This window comes from Mauremys reevesii, linkage group 1 (assembly GCF_016161935.1).
Source record: "Mauremys reevesii isolate NIE-2019 linkage group 1, ASM1616193v1, whole genome shotgun sequence".
NCBI classification, from domain to species: domain Eukaryota; kingdom Metazoa; phylum Chordata; order Testudines; family Geoemydidae; genus Mauremys; species Mauremys reevesii.
The window spans coordinates 33,044,331-33,061,229 of NC_052623.1; the positions used below are offsets into that span (position 1 = coordinate 33,044,331).

Consider the following 16,899-nt stretch of genomic DNA (forward strand, 5'->3'; position numbering starts at 1 on the left):
GCTATGAGGCAGAAGATGGATGTGGTGAGAGCTATGGGTGAGTGGCAGATGGACAAGATTTCAAAGTAAATAAATACATTCCACAACCTAGGAGGTGTGAAGGTATGTGCCCAGCCTGGCAGCTGAGTTCCTGCTGGCTAAGAAGGGCCATTGACACTGTTATAGGCCAGGACCCCCAGTAGCCATCCCCTTTTTGGGTGTGAGGGGGCAGGGGCAGGCTCCTTTGCAGAAGCAGCCTGGCCCCCAGCCCAGCTCTGGGTCCCTGCTGACTAGAAAGTGCCTCTCCCACCCAAATCACAGTCTTCCTCACTTCATAATCATGATGAGTTTTTGAAAACTAATTTGTTTCTGGGCTAGTCCCCCTTGCACCATGCCCCATCTGTTCCAATTATAAAATGCATGCATTATGGCGCTGTTTTTCTTGAGGACTTGGAAAACTGAACCAGTGTCTTTGCCCACATATAATTGTGATGGGACCAAGCAATAGAAGTAGTGGCAAGGAATAGAAGTTGAAGTAGTTAAGCTTCCCAGGCCACACTTAGCACAGCAATTTCAGGATTTTATCACCAATTAAGGCTTCACAAATTTGTTATTTACTGTGACTAATGCTTGCAAATTTTTGATGTGGCTGTTACCGTTTTAGAACACAGCAAGTTTCCTGATTGGCATGTTAATTGTAGTCAGAGTGTGTATCATCTCCAGCTGTTGAGAGACATTGTTTCCTAAGGTATATGTATAAAGGTATGCTAAGAGAGTGAGTAAGAGTAGAGGTAATTCACAGGATTTTGTCACAGTTGTCTGAGATGTTGGCAGCAGCTTTCCTCCATAGGCGTATGTGCATCAGATCATATATATATAGAGAGAGAGAGAGAGAGAGACAAAGCAAATTCAGGTAACATCTTTATCCTTGCTGAAAATGCAAGAGTGGGCTACTAGCCACAGTGACCAACTGACTGGGCCAGATCCTCAGCTGGTGAAATCTGTGTAGATCCATTGACTTCAGTAGAACCACGTCGTCCATTTGCACCAGCTGATGATCTCTTCATGGACTTTCAAATGTATGTGTTAAGGGAAAAAATGTTTGTAATTTAAAACCAAATGAATTTTGGTCGTCATGACTATAATTACAATTCCTTGGGTTCTGATACTGGAGTTCATTAGAATATGCTTTGTACTAAAAGTTAAAGACATGGTAATTTAGAAGTTCATGGATGAATAAGATGGGTAATTATGTTTGGTAGAATTAGACAATATATGCATCTGAAAGGATTTTCAGATACTATTGCTGTTTTATACCTTATACATTTAATATAAATGTGCTTTGAGAATATATTGAGAGAGATAAAGTGGGTGAGATTGGTGGAAGGGACGAGAGGACCTGAAGAAGAGCTCTGTGAAGCTCAAAAACTTGTCCCCTCCACCAACAGAAGTTGGTCCAATAAAAGACATTACCTCCCCCAACTTGCCTCTCTCTCATCCTGGGACCAATGCAGCTACAGCAATACTACAAACAACTCTGAGAATGTATTGCCATTATTATATGATTGATAAGAGCATGCATTGAGTAAGCTATACTGGCATGGGTAGTGTTATAAGCTTACAATACATGTGTTTTATAACCATTGTTATATAGGAAGAAAGTAGTAACACTTAACCAGGTTTTAAAGCTTTATAAGACAATTACTACCAAGAGACCAATATGTAGAGCCCTGCAACTGACCAATTCCAAGGTGGGGTGGGCTGCTGATTGGCCTACATTCCCCAGCTCCCAGGATTCAACCTGGAGCTGGGGCCATGTGGATCCTCTTCTGCTCCATTCCAGCAGCCCACCCTACCCATTCTGAACTAGGAATGGGAACCCGGCCTGACAGGTGCTGCTGGTCTAGCTGATCTCCAATTTGGGGGTCAGGAAGGATTTTTTTTCTCCTGGGGGTCAATTGAGGATCAGGAAGTTTTTCATCTTCCTCGCAGCACCTTTGAGCCACAGTGGGTTACATAGGAAGGTGCTTAGTACTTACCTGAGGTTCTTGGGTTGAGGTGTTAATTCCTCACAACTTGCAGCCTGTTTCCAGTGCAGTCAAAAAATAAAATGAACAGTTCGCTGAGGTAGAAGTCCTGGGATTTTGGTGATGGCCCTTGGGCTCATGGGATAGGGTGAGACTTTGTTGCTCCCAGAGCTGAGGTCCCCAACCCTCTACACCCTCTGTCCGCCTCGCCATGAGGAAGGGTGCTCGGACTCAGAGAACTGAGTCCTGGGGGTTGGGAGAGTAGGCTGAGGAAGTCTACACCAGGTTACAGGGTATATGGTAGGAGCCCTGTAACCCCTGCACTGGATCAAATTAAATGCCTGGTATAGGAGAGTATGGGTGATGGGCAGGTAGCTCCCCTCCCTTGTGTTAAAGTTTAATAAAAGGCGCAGCAAGCGGCTTAATTCCATGCACGTGTCTGTCCTCATTTTGCCACTGTGTCCACATCAAATGACATTGTTCTTGTCAGTTTCACACTTGCCCACACAATTCTGAATAGCTGTGATGACAATGTGGTCCAGAATTTTGGTTACGTTCACTCTGCTTCTGTTTGACAAAATCTGAGCAGCAGCAGAGGCAGTGGATCTGTCTGTCTGCACACTCAAGAAGATGGCTCTGCATTAGCTCTTAATGGGAGCTTTTCTTTGTACCTATGGGACTATTTCCCGGTTTAGTTTCTTTTTTTTTCCCTTTAAAAAAGAATAAAAGCTTAAATTCTGCATACATTTTGCCCCCCCCCCCTTCTCCCAACCCACCAAGAAAGTTTCCTACTCACCCTGGTTAGTGTGAGAATGGGTTTTTATAAAACAGAGTGCCTTGCCCAGGAAGATATTATTTGGCTTGTTTTGTTACAGATTGATTCTAATTTTTAATGCTATTTTTCTCTTCCAGTTTTTCCCATATATCCTGCTACTAGTTGCTATCCTGTTGTATCTACCATGCTTGTTCTGGCGCTTCACTGCAGCACCCCATCTTTGCTCAGATCTGAAATTTATTATGGAAGAACTTGACAAGGCCTACAACAGGGCAATCAAAGCAGCTAATAGCTTTCACAGTGGAGACACTAGAGACCCCAGTAGCCTGCCTCCAGCTGTTAATGAAAACTTGACACAGAGGTAAGGTGCTGTAGCTTGGTATTTTTGGTCTTTATCTCTTTTAGCCTTTAATAAGTATAATATGTTTGGAACACTTGTAAATCACAGACACATACTGTAAATTTATACCAGACATTTTAAAGCTGAGCTGAAATGTTTTTTTTAGAACTGTGATTAAAAATGTAAGATCCCAAATCGATGATAAAATATGTGTGTGGAGTTAGAACTTACAAATAGCTACTTTTTTCAAACAAAATCAGGTTGTCTTCCTCTCCCTTTGTAGAGCCTGAGGTGGCTCTGTGTTTCCTTTGCTACAATGGATGTCAATATTGCCTAAAACAGCATTAGGAAGTGCAGGTGGCTGCATTCCTTACCTACCAGTACAGTTATTTTTCACATCCTTTGATGTGTAAAGCCATTACTGAGCTCCCCTGTCACTCCATTGTTCTCAGAGTTGTCGCTGCACAGACTCCTTTTTTTTTTTTTTTTTTTTTTTTTTTTTTAATATTTGTCTTTTCCAGTCTCCTTCTCTTGGATTAGTTGCTGCACTGTTCTAACCAACCTCAGTTTCACAGCCTCCCTAGACAGTGCAGCAATTTCTCCTCTTCTCTTTCTTCAGAAGAAATAAAAATTACAAATAAGAATTGAAAATTGTTTCTTTAATAGTGAGTTGACATGGATCTCTGAAGTTAGGTCCTGGCAGGTAAAATGCCATTCTCATCTTAATGTAAGACATGTTGCAGCTGTGTCTGCTTTTTCTCTTAGGTTGGCTTTGAGTATCAATGCTTGAGTTGCAGTTAAAAATTTATTTTTAGTATTTTACTTATTCTGTCTGAGGCGTGTGCATTTTTCCTGTTGACCCTCATACTTGTCTTGTAAACAGTTATATTCAGTACTAATGAATGTACCGGAATTCTGGTCTTGAGATTGCCCTCACATCTGTTTTACACAAGTGTTACTTCATTGATTTCAGTAGAGTAACTCCTGATTTACAACAGTGTCAGTGAGATCAGAATCAGGCCTTTTGTTTGTGTGTGTCAAAATGTTTGGCTTATTTAATATGACAAAATGATTCCTGCAATGATTGGTCTGTTTGTTTGTTTTTTTCTTTTTCTTTTTCCAGTTTGTGGGAGATATCTGAAAGCCACTTTAAATACCCCATTGTGGAACAATACCTGAAGACAAAGAGAGCCTCCAAAAACTTAATAATCAAATACGTTGTTTGCCGTTTACTAACATTAGCAATTATCCTGTTTGCATGCCTCTATCTGGGCTATTATATCAGTCTCTCCTCTATGACTGATGAGTTTTTGTGCACCATCAAAACTGGAATCTTAAAGAATGATACAACAGTTCCAGAACTAGTTCAATGTAAGCTTATTGCTGTTGGCGTCTTCCAACTACTCAGTTACATTAATTTAATTGTGTATCTTTTGGTGATGCCTCTTGTAATGTATGCCATGCTCGTCCCATTCAGGCGAAGCTCAGACATTCTTAGGGTATATGAAATTCTGCCAACGTTTGATGTTCTGAAACTCAAGTCAAATTATGATGATTTAAGCCTCTACCTCCTCTTCCTTGAGGAAAACGTAAGTGAGCTTAAATCATACAAGTGCCTCAAAGTGCTGGAGAACATTGCAGGCCCTGGGAAGTGCGACATAATCCATCTGTTGCCAAACCTTGGTACAATTAAGACGACAGATACGGTAGATGGGAAGCCAGCAACTGTGAAAGAGAAGCCTGAAGAGAAAATTACAGAAGAACCAGAAAGGACTACAACAGAACTACAAGGTAAAGTTGAGCTGCTTGTTGTGTTTAAATGGTGTATCCATTAACATGGGCCTGAATAAGAAGAAAAATTGTTTCTTATATTAGGAAATTCTGTATCTAAGCAAATAGAAGCCTTAGAGTTATTGTGTGCAAAGACTTAAATGTGCTGTATAAGAAAATTGACTAGCTTACATCTAACAATACAGTCTGCTTATATGATTCTTATAACTTCAGTTAAACCACAGGAGGGTTATGTTGTTGAAAGCTATTGTAGTATATTTATTTGTGTGTCATAATGGACCGAATTTTCAAAAATAGATGCCTAAACTGTGCTTGCAAAATATATAAGCAGAGATGCAAGTTTTCCATCTACAGCTTAGGCACTTGCTTTTGAGAAATGTCACTTCCAATTAATATGGTGTTTGTGCAATAATATTGCTTGGGTAATTTGAACTCATGGTAAGGAAAAACTAAGGAAGTCATGTGCCTTTCTTAGCTCTCCTGCCTGGTTTGTGGGTATGGGTCTAACCTGTGGCAGAGGGCTAGAGCCAGAATAGGCTCTTAGATCTGTGTTAGCCCTTCCTGACTTCATCTCTCGTCAGCTTTAAGCCTAGAAGAAGTGGTGGTAGTAGCAGTTGGTTATTGAGTTCTTAGTCCTTTGGATCAATCACAAAGTAGTAAAGTGTACAGTCACTGTTCAATGTGTTTGCATTTAGAGAGAGAACTAAGATAAGATAGGGAAGTTAGTGGTGTCATGATTTTGTTTTAAAGAACAGCGTGAAAGGCTGGTAGTCTTCTATGCACCTCTGTTCCTCTATCCTGAAGTTAATCCCCGCCTTTCTCTCTCACACACACACACGAGATCCGATGGGAGTGGTATTGGAGAAGGGACTCCTTTTAGTGGAAGGGTAGCAGCAGAGCCCCTGTTATTGCTGGCTGTCTGCTCTTTGTGGCAAGAGAAACTATTTATGTATAAGCCACCAAGCTGGCTACACTTCTCTCATGCTCCCTGTCCAAACCTTCCCTGTTCTGGGGTGGAGGGAGCCCCTTAAGGGTAGTGCTCTGCACCAAAGGATCCCTAAGGCTTGATCTACAGTTAAAACGTATAGCAGCATGGTTATGACAGCAGGGATATGAAAAAAACACATTTCTGACTGACACAGGTATGCCGATAAATCCCCCCGGTGCAGATACAGCTAGAGGGATTCTGTCAGCATAGCTAACTTCATTAGGGGAGGTGGTATTCCTGTACCATCAGATCTCCTCCTTCTGTCGCTATACACTGCATCTACACTAGGGGGCTCTGCAATCATAGCTATGCTGCCAAAGGCCCTGTAGTGTATGCATGGCCTCACACAGGAAATAAGGCACACGTTTTTAACAGAGAAGGTAGTTGGAACAATTTACCAAGGGTCGTATGACTGGCAGTTTTTAAATCACAATTGGCTGTGTTTCTAAAGGATATACTCTAGTTCAAACAGGAATTAATTCAGGGAGGTTCTATGGCCTGAGTTAAACAGGCGGTCAGACTAGATGATCACAGCGGTCACTTCTGGGTTTGCAATCTACAAGCTGGAACAATTTGTATAATAGGGGTGCTGAGAGTTGATGAACCAAACTGTAAACCTTGTATATAATGGAAACCATTTCAAGACGGGGTGTGGCAGCACCCCCCTGCCATCCCATCCCTAGTTCCAGCACCTATGTCTACAACTCTTTCATGACCACATGCAGAGGGACCACTCTAGTTCCACTACAGAGGGGCCTTAATTGGTCACAGAGGAGAGGGGAAAATTTGGCCCTAAGTGATTTCACCAAGATCATAGGGTGAGTCAGAATCCAGAATAGAGCACTTAAACCATAATAGTTCATCCCCTGCCCAGACATGGTTAATTCTATTGAGCAATCATGGTAATACAAGAATAAATATTCGGCTACAATGGTAATGAGGGTAGCATATTTTATATTTCGGTGCATTCATTCGGATCCTGCTCTTTCTACAGAAACATAACCTGGCTTTTTCCATTTATGGTGTTCATTGTGATTCCAAATCTTTTTGAAGGAAATTACGAGTTATGTTGTACCTGGAGAGAGAGATATAGCCTCTTTTTGCCGAGGCGGGAATGGCTGGGAACTCTGACTGTATTTAGCTCAGATAGGAGGAAACTGCAGATGCAGATAAGGTTTTCAAAGTAGGGGATATTTAAATTATTTTTCAGCACAGTAATGATACTGTCTCTTCTGCCTAATATAATGGAGGAAGCATCAGCTTAAGAGAAATGTTCATGATGTAGTATTCTAAGTCACTCCCCTCCACCATCCCCGGTACCAACAGCCAGCTAGGACCTGACATCATTGTCACCGACGAGGCCCAGAAAAAGATCATCCTTGTTGATGTCACAGTCTCCTTTGAGAACAGGACCCTGGCATTTTGCGAAGCCCAAGCTCGTAAACTGGAAAAGTATGCCCTGCTGGCCGACACCCTGAGAGCAAAGGGCTATGAAGTGCAGATGGACGCCCTGATCGTCGAAGCCCTGGGCGCCTGGTACCCCTCCAACGAGCGTGTGCTGTGGACCTGCGGGATCGGCTGACGCTAAATAACGGCTCACGTGGCGCCTCATGGTCTCAGACACCATCCGATGGTCCAGGGACATCTACATTGAACACATCACTGGCCACCAACAGTACCAGGAAGGATGAGCTGGAGTGACATCATGCATTAACTACGAGAAAGGGACCAAGAGACTTTCTCCATTGGATCATGTGAACTAGAACCATAAACTCCCTGAACATTAAATCTCACCAAATGAGGGTCAATCCATCCTCATCATCATATGCACTCATTATACTCCACACCCGAACATAGCCATTATATGAACTTCATACCCTCATACCTCAATGTCTGTACTTTGACCCATCAACCTTTTACCCCCAATCAGGGATATTGCAAATTATATATTCCTTATGCGACCTGATCTTAAACCGAACTTCACACCCTTCCATAATCTGTACGTTATTCCCTGATAACCAGAAACTTCTATGCTTAAACTCTGTACCCTTCACTTTTTTTAAACATCATCTTAATAAAAATTTTAATTCTAAGTCACTCCCCCCACCATATAAACACAATGATGAATTTCTGTACCACTGTGTTGGGGAGGGAAAAAAAAACACTTGCAAAATAAAATAAAAAATCCAAGATGCCCTAATGACAGGAATGTTTTTATTAGAGTTGGTCAGAATACTGGTGACTAAATGTTTGTTGCTGACATGTGCTGTTTTGTCAAAGCTAAAATGTATCGATTTTGACAAGAAAGTTTCTGAGGTTCATGGTGGACTCTCCAGTCGCTGAGAGGGAATAACTTATTGAAAACCTGACCTTTTGAATCTGAAAACTGATCTTTCAACTTGATTCTGTTTCGTGAAAATGTTCAAGAGATTTTTGTTGTGTTCCGATGTGGAATGAAAACAAATGTTGGAACTCAGAAGTTGTAATGAAATGGATGTATGATTCACCAGTCAGCTCTCATTTTTATAGGTTCTGTATAAAGTTTGACTGGGATGATTGTGCCCTTTGATCGGCAGTAGGAGGACTAAGGGTTGCATTTAACTGCCCCCACATTTTCGCCTACCTCTAGTGATATTAGCAAAAAGAACAGGAGTACTTGTGGCACCTTAGAGACTAACAAATTTATTTCAGCATAAGCTTTCGTGGGCTACAGCTCACTTCTTGTTCCATTCTATGCATCCGAAGAAGTGAGCTGTAGCCCACGAAAGCTTATGCTGAAATAAATGTGTTAGTCTCTAAGGTGCCACAAGTACTCCTGTTCTTTTTGCGGATACAGACTAACACAGCTGCTACTCTGAAACTAGTGATATTAGCATGATTCAATAAAAGATCTTATAAACCTAGGTACAGATTCTAGCTCCTTTGCACAAGAAAGGCACCAAGAAGATTTCTTTACTACTTTGGCACACCTCAGAGGACAGGAACAGCCAGAATCACAGCAATACTGACCACCCCAGAAGTAGAGAGATGCCTGGGGGATGGCTCCAGAACCCTATGCACCAGCTCATGGTTCTACGCTAGCTCTCAGTTCTGCATTTCCAAAAGGAAACTGTAAGGCTCTCCTCAGGCTCAGCGTTTGACGGGTAGTGCTACTAGGAGGGTGCCCTTTGTATATGTCCCTGTATAAAGCCACACACTAGCCCAGCTATAGTACAAAGCAAAGGTGAAAGAAGGTTGCGAGTTTGTGTTTTTTAAATCTCCGCGTCTGGTATTTTGTTGTAAGGAAAGCAGGAATATTTGCTTGTGACGAGCATTTGTTTTTGTTTAGTTTTAACAGATCTGCTCCCAAGTGGAAATACAAGCCCAAGCAACGAAGATAAGGTTCGTCAAAGACTTATAGATTCTTCATGCTGATTACTCCTGCATGTTTCTCTTTTGACACGAGCACAGGACAACTGCCCTCTCTCCCCACCTCCAATACAAGCTGCACCGAACACAGGACACTGCCTTTCTCAATGAATGGACTGGGTTCGGGGTCCTAGCAGTTCACCAGAGAGGATAAACCAGTTTGCAGACTGTTTACATACAGTACAGTTAACCTCGTATCACAAAAGGCACCGTCTAGAGTTTGAATATTTATAAAACTACTTAAATATGAATTTTGGAAAAGTGAAATCCATCAGGTAATCAGCATGCAGAATGGATTACCAGAAGCAGCAGTTGAAGCGGAGACCATTTAAACAATAGGAGTGTGCTTACAGCGATGAAACACTGAACTGTATAGACACTAGAAACAGAGATGGACCGATTCCATCCTGAGAGGGCATGGTTTTGAGGTGTGTGTAACAGAGTGCTGGAAATGCCAAACTTTGTTACTTCCCACCTCGAGTCCAGTTCTGCAGTTCTTGTTAAGGTAAAATATCCCATTCATTGCAGTGGGTATCAAAGGAGATGACTGTGTTAGATCTGGGTTTAGAACTAAAGTGTTCTTGGCTCCCTAGCCTGTAAAGTTTGTGGGAGTTTTGTTTGAGTATGGACTGCAAGATTTCAATCCTTAAGCTAGTTCTTAACTGCTTTGGTTTTAATTCCCCACCCCTCTGAATAATGGATTCTAAAGACATGGGGCTGAACAACAGTGATGACCCCTACTACAGCGGTTTGCCTTGTCTATGCTGATGTAAAGAACCTGCATTTTATATCCATTGTGTTTAAAATAGCCACTTTTTAACATTTATTAGGTATCAAATCCAGTATAGAATGCACATTTTCCACAACATGCCTTAGAAGAAAAGCATGCATGACATTCTCAGTTGTATTACAGTAGCAACTACAGGCCTCAAGTCAGGGCCCCACTGGGCTAGACAGGATACAGAAGAAGACAGTCTCTGCCTCAGAGTTTGCAATCTTAGTTATAGATCAGATACAATGGGTAATTGAAACAAACCGAACCGAAGAGGACCATGATGTGGTGATAGAAATATGGACATGTTTTGTGGCAAAATCACTGATCCACTGAGGCATTTTGTAACTCAGAAAGGTACAGCCATAATTCGTTCATGTGGGGTTTTTTTAATTGCTGTGCGGGGGTTTCATTCAATTTTGTAACCATGTTCCAAATGGGGGTTCATGTCAGCATCATGGCATTTCTTTCAAATGGTAAATTAAGCCTAATTACCATGGAACTCTTGAATATACAGTAGAACCTCAGAGTTACGAACACCTTGGGAATGGAGGTTGTTTGTAACTCTGAACAAAACATTACAATTCTTTCAAAAGTTTACAACTGAACACTGACTTAATACAGCTTTGAAACTTTTCTGTGCAGAAGAAAAATGCTGCTTTTAACCATCCTAATTTAAATGAAACAAGCACAGAAATAGTTTCCTTACCTTGTCAAATCTTTTTTTTTTTTAAACTCTCCCTTTGTTTTACTAGTTTACATTTAACACGGTACTGTACAGTATTTGGGGTTTTTTTCTTTCTTTTTTTTGGTCTCTGTTGCTGCCTGATTGCATACTTCCGGTTCCAAATGAGATGTGTGGTCGACCGATCAATTCGTAACTCTGGTGTTTGTAACTCTGACGTTCTGCTGTACTGGGAAGGGATTTATTTTTAATTACCAGAATGGTAATGTACATCTTGAACAGCTTTTAAATAGTCATTGGCTTTACCATACCTTTTAACTGATTAGTGTCATCTATAACTTTTGTCCAAAAATGCAGTTTAAAAAACACTTGAACATTAATGACAGTGCCTAGAAATATCTAAATAAGTCTAACATTTGCTTTCCCATTTAGCTTATTCACTGGGTTCCTTTTAACATATCTATTATCAACGTTGCAAAAAAGATTTGTTGATAGTGTGAATGGGATAACCAGTAAGTAATTAGTGTTAAACTTTTCACTCAGAATTATTAATGAACAATCTAGGTGCTAGCATAGTACAATAAGAACTACTACTTGGTTATTTTATACCGTATGGCCAAGATAATGCCTTAATGTAATAAAATACAGTACCTAAAACCATAATGCTTCCTCTTTGCTGACGAGACAATGGCTGCAATACAAGTACTTTGTTCCACCAAAAGTGAGAAAAGCATGTCTTCAGTTTAAATATCTTAGGGTGTGAAATTTCTGGATAAAACTATTTTAGAAATAGTCTTTTTAAAAACGATCCTTTCTGTGACACAGGGTTGCAGGTTTGCTTTGCAGCTATCAGGCAATATGATGCACCATTTCTATGTAACTCTGAAATCGGTACTCCTCCCTGTTTGTTCTTAAATTGGAGTTAATTGAGCTGAGATTTTTCTAAATGGCCATCTGACCCTCTTCAATTAAACAACCCCTCTGTAAAAAACCTTAAAAGCTACTGATCATCCGTATGCACATTCCTTTGATAGTGTGCATCTGCCAGAGATCAGAGTCTTTTGGCCCACAGTACCCTTAGGACAGTGGTTCTCAAACTTTTGCATTGGTGACCCCTTTCACATAGCAAGCCTCTGAGTGTGACCGCCCTCCCCCTTTATAAATTAAAAACACATTTTTATATATTTAACACCATTATAAATGCTGGAGGAAAAGCGGGGTTTGGGGTGGTGGCTGACAGCTCGAGACCACCCCCCCCAATATAATAACCTCACAACCCCTTGAGGGGTCCCGACCTCCAGTTTGAGAACCCCTGCCTTAGGATGTACATGCACTCTTCAGTCCTCATGTTCCACTTAAAGGTTGAGGAACACTATCCACTATTCAGTTCTCACCAACTCACGGCTTAGAGATGGAGCCTGACTCTCAGAGATGGCCAGCCTCTCACTTATTATTTGTAGCTCATAGTGTTTATAGTGCTAGTGTTTTAGTCATTAGGTTGACTGTTGTGATCTTTTTGGGTTGTTAGAATCTTATTCATCGCCAGTATGGTGTCATCCAGGTCTCTCGAATTCAAATGCTGCCTCTCATGCAAGGGAGCTATCCCAGCCTCTGATGGATACTCGTTGTGCCCCTGTCTGGGAGAATCGCACAGTCCCAGTAAATACGCTGTTTGGGAGACTTTAAGCTGTCGGGCTAGAAAGAACAGGGAGGCCCGTCTTCAGGTCTTCCTAATGACTAAATCCATGATGCACACTTCCAACCCAGGCTCATTCGACACCCCTCCACCCCTCTGCATGGGGACCTTCAGAGCCCCAGATCATAAGTGCAGGCTTATTGTCTGACTAGAACCACAACATTGTCCTCAGACAGTCAGCAGGGAGACAGAAGTCCCAGAGGTAGATTGCCTACCATAGTTTCTTCTAAAGAAAGCTTCCCATGATACCAATAATTATCTGAGACTCCACAGTCTGGAATGGTTCCTATTGAAGCTCAATCCTGAGCTGAGTCTGACCATATGGTATTGTAATGTCCAGCACTGAAATCCAGGACTTTGGGGGAAAGTTTGGCATGAAACACCAATGTTATCGACCTCAGTGGCTGTGGCACAGACTCTTGGCACCAGAACCAGGCTGATCAGGGCACCGTACCATGACTCTAGGGGAGACTGCAATACTGCTGTGGGAAAACCTGGTTCCAGGTCACCTGTCTATGCCACCTCACATAGCACCGTTCAGATTCTTAGCACCGATGGCTCTGCAGAACCCCAATCCTCCTCTGCTGTCAGCACTTCATTTGGCATCCTGCAGCACTATGGGTCCACTGCATTGCCTATGGATCCAGCCTGCACATTCTCCTCAGCTTGATCTTCAGAATTGGCGGTCAAGAAATATCCGTACCAGCAACATCTTGACTCAGCCAGCTTCTCACCATAGCCCTTTACATCTTGTGAAGAGTATCAGCACTCCCTATGAGAATGATACTGGGATCCACCGAACCCAAGCTAATGGTTCTCTAATCCCTTGCTACCACACTCTTACCATTGCCCGTGGTGCCCTTATTGCGGATCATGGTCGGCTCAGAACAATTGTGGGCTGAGGGAGCAGAAGACTGTCTCCTCCATGGCACCACACATACGAACACCCCAATAACCCTTCCTGGTTCTGACACAGCCTCAAACAGAGGACAAAGATGTTGCTGTGGGGCTGATGGCCCCACAGCTGGGTAACTAAAAGGGATTTCAAAAACTACTGAAAAGGATGGCTGAGGGCCTCCAAATCCCTACTGAAGTGGTGTACAACAGACACACAAATTGGTGTACATACTTCAAGCCTCCTCAATGAGAAAGATAACCCTCCCTGTCAATAAGACTATCATAGAGCCTGCTAAGACTGTGGCAAACACCTGCTTTGGTGCTTCCTACTTCCTCCAAAGCAGACAGAAAAATATCAGGTGCCTCCTAAGGATGTGGAATTCTACACACCCTACCCCAAACACCCTTGTGGTCAGTGCTGCAAACAAAAAGGCAAAACAATTCAGGTCCCCACCCCAAAGAAAGAAAGCCAAAGAGGCTAGATTTGGCTGGAAGGCTTAGTCTTTAGAAAGCCTACAATTCCATGTGGCCAATCATCATCTCATATTAGCTGGATATGACTTCTGAGTGCATGAGGCAGCTTGCCTTTGCGGATAATCTGCCCCAAAAGGCTCGTGAGGATTTCACTTCTCTAGTTAATGAAGGCCAACTCATAGCCAGGACAAGCCTCCAAGAATGCTAGAGGCTGTAGATATGGCTGCCAGATCAATGACAATGGCTGTCTTTTATGTGATAAGCGTCACGGCTTCAAGAATCAGGATTCCCCAAAGAAGACCGAACAATGATGGGGAATCTGCACTTTGAAGGATTTGAATTGTTCAGCTCTAAAATAGATGAGATACTTTGTATCTTGAAGAACTCAAGCCATTCATTCCTTTGGAGTCTACACACCAGCTCCTAAGAGGAAACACATAAAACAACTTTAAACTTCAACAGACCAATTGCACTGCCTTTCTACCACCAAAGGTTGGCAGAACCACCCAGGAAACATCAGCATTTCCATAAAAGGAGACATCTCTTGGCTTTATTACAAACCACCCAGTCTTCCCACTCCCAGAAACATTCGTTTTGATGGGATGGTCAAAAGACGTGTTCTACCACCATCAACTGGAAAAAGGGGTAAACAGTGAGATGGCAAAATTTGCAGATGATACAAAACTACACAAGATAGTTAAGTCCCAGGCAGACTGTCACAAAACTGGGTGACTGGGTAACAAAATGACAAATGAAATTTAATGTTAATAAATGCAAAGTAATGCACATTGGAAAACATAATCCTAACTATACAGATACTACAATGGGGTCTAAATTAGCTGTTGCCACTCAAGAAAGAGATCTTGGAATCATTGTGGATAGTTCTCTGAAATCATCCACTCAATGTGCAGTGGCAGTCAAAAAAGCAAACAGAATGTTGGGAATCATCAGGAAAGGGATAGATAATAAGACAGAAAATATCTTATTGCCTCTATACAAATCCATGGTATGCCCACACCTTGACTACTGCGTGCAGATCTGGTCGCCCCATCTCAAAAAAGATATATTGGAATTGGAAAAGGTTCAGAAAAGGGGCAACAAAAATCATTAGGGGTATAGAACAGCTTCCGTATGAGGAGAGACTAGTATAACTGGGACTTTTCAGCTTGGAAAAGAAGCGACTAAGGGTGGATATGATAGAAGTCTATAAAATTATGAGTGCTATCGAGAAAGTAAATAAGGAAGTGTTATTTACTCCTTCTCATAATACAAGAACAAGGGGCCACCAAATGAAATTAATAGGTAGCATGTTTAAAACAAACACAAGAAAGTATTTTTTCACCCAACACACTGTCAACCTCTGGAACGCCTTCCAGAGGATGTTGCGAAGGCCAATACTATAATGGGGTTCAAAAGGGAGCTAGATAGATTGATGGAAGATAGGTCCATCAATGGCTATTAGCCAGGATGGGCAGGAATGGTGCCCCTACCCTCTGTTTGCCAGAAGCTGAGATTGAGTGACAAGGCATAGATCACTTTGTGATAACCTGTCTGTTCATTCCCTTTGGGGCACCTGCCACTGTCAGAGGACAAGATACTGGGCTTGATGGACCTTTGGTCTGACCCAGTATGGCCATTCTTATGTAACCTTCTCTTCCAGGTCTGATACTGCACTTGGTAAAGCTGTTCTCCATTCATTGTTCATGTAACTACTCCAAACTCCCACCTCTTTAACACATTCATTGCTTGGGAGTCGCCATCAGTGAAATGTGCATATGGACCAGCCCTGAAGGAGAATGGGAAGTTTCTTACCATGTACAGTAACTGGAGTTCTTCGAGGTGTGTTGTCCATATGCACATTCCACAACCTGACCTATTATCCCCTCTACCTCAGAATCTTTATCTTAGGGATTCTGCAGTGAGAAGGAGCTGAATGGCAAATGGCACCCTTGTAAGCCCTCACAGTGGAGTACGAGAACTGGAGAGCACATGGGTACTTTACAGGTACTCCTGGCCCAAAAGCTTTGATCTCTAACACACGCTGTGTATGCACACCTTCAGTAGAATGCGCATATGGGCAACACGTCTCAAAGAAATCCACTTTACAATTAAGTAACGTCTCATTGCGCTCACCATGTTATATGCCCTTTACAAAGCCCCATGGTTTAATAAACTAACTAGCCTCTGTGCTTGTTGCTAAAATAAATATGCAGATGCTCTTAAACACACACATGCATACACACTACAACAACTTAGCTCAGACTGAATCAAGTCCGAATCCTTCCTTAACTACAATGATAAAGATATTCACCACTCACTGGTGACTTTTATATAATACAAACGTTCTGTTGCTTTCTTGATATTACTAGTTGGAAATCAATAATAATACAGAAAAGGCAGAAGTGTTCAGTACATATATCTATCCTGTATTTGGGTAAAAAACAGATGACGTGGTGATCACATTACCATGTGGTGATAACTCTCTTTTCATTGCACTGGTATGTCTGGAGGCTGTTAAACAGAAGCTACTAAAGTTAGACATTTTTAAATCAGCAGGTCCAGACAATTTGCATCCAAAAGTTTTTAAAGAGATGGCTGAGGAGCTTGCTGAACAATTAATGTTGATTTTTCAGCAAGTCTTGGGGCTCTGGGGAAGTTCCAGAAGACTGGAAGAAAGCTAATGTTGTGCCATCTTTTAAAAAGGGTAAACAGTGTGACCTGGGTAAGGCCTGTCAGCCTGACATCGATTCCAGGCAAGATAATGGAGCGGCTGATATAGGTCTCAATAAAGAACTAAAGGAAGGTATGCAATTAATGCAAATCAACATGGGTTTATGGAAAACAGATCCTGTCAAACTAACATCTTTTTTTGATGAGATTACAAGTTTGGTTGATAAAGGTAATGGTGTTGACCTAATATACTTAGATTTCTGTAAGACGCTTGACTTGATACCACACAACATTTTGATTAAAAAAAAACGATATAAAATTAATGGTGCACATTAAGTGGATTAAAAACTTGGTAGCGGATAAGTCTCAAAATATACCTAAGTGGGGAATCGTCATC

At 41.8% G+C, this 16,899-nt stretch overlaps 1 protein-coding gene across 2 annotated transcripts in view; it reads left to right on the forward strand.

Moving 5' to 3' along the window:
• Positions 1-10,704, forward strand: part of PANX1 (pannexin 1) — a 45,761-nt gene extending 35,057 nt beyond the window's left edge. The window contains exons 3-5 of one of the 2 annotated variants that reach the window (XM_039508583.1): positions 2,919-3,142; positions 4,245-4,912; positions 9,229-10,704. In XM_039508583.1, the coding sequence (XP_039364517.1) occupies positions 2,919-3,142; positions 4,245-4,912; positions 9,229-9,314 (978 nt within the window). In that variant the 3' untranslated portion in view covers positions 9,315-10,704. Of the gene's footprint in view, positions 1-2,918; positions 3,143-4,244; positions 4,913-9,228 lie in introns of those variants that run through there. The other variant, XM_039508652.1, reaches the window with a different exon arrangement.
• The last annotated feature ends 6,195 nt before the right edge of the window (positions 10,705-16,899 follow it).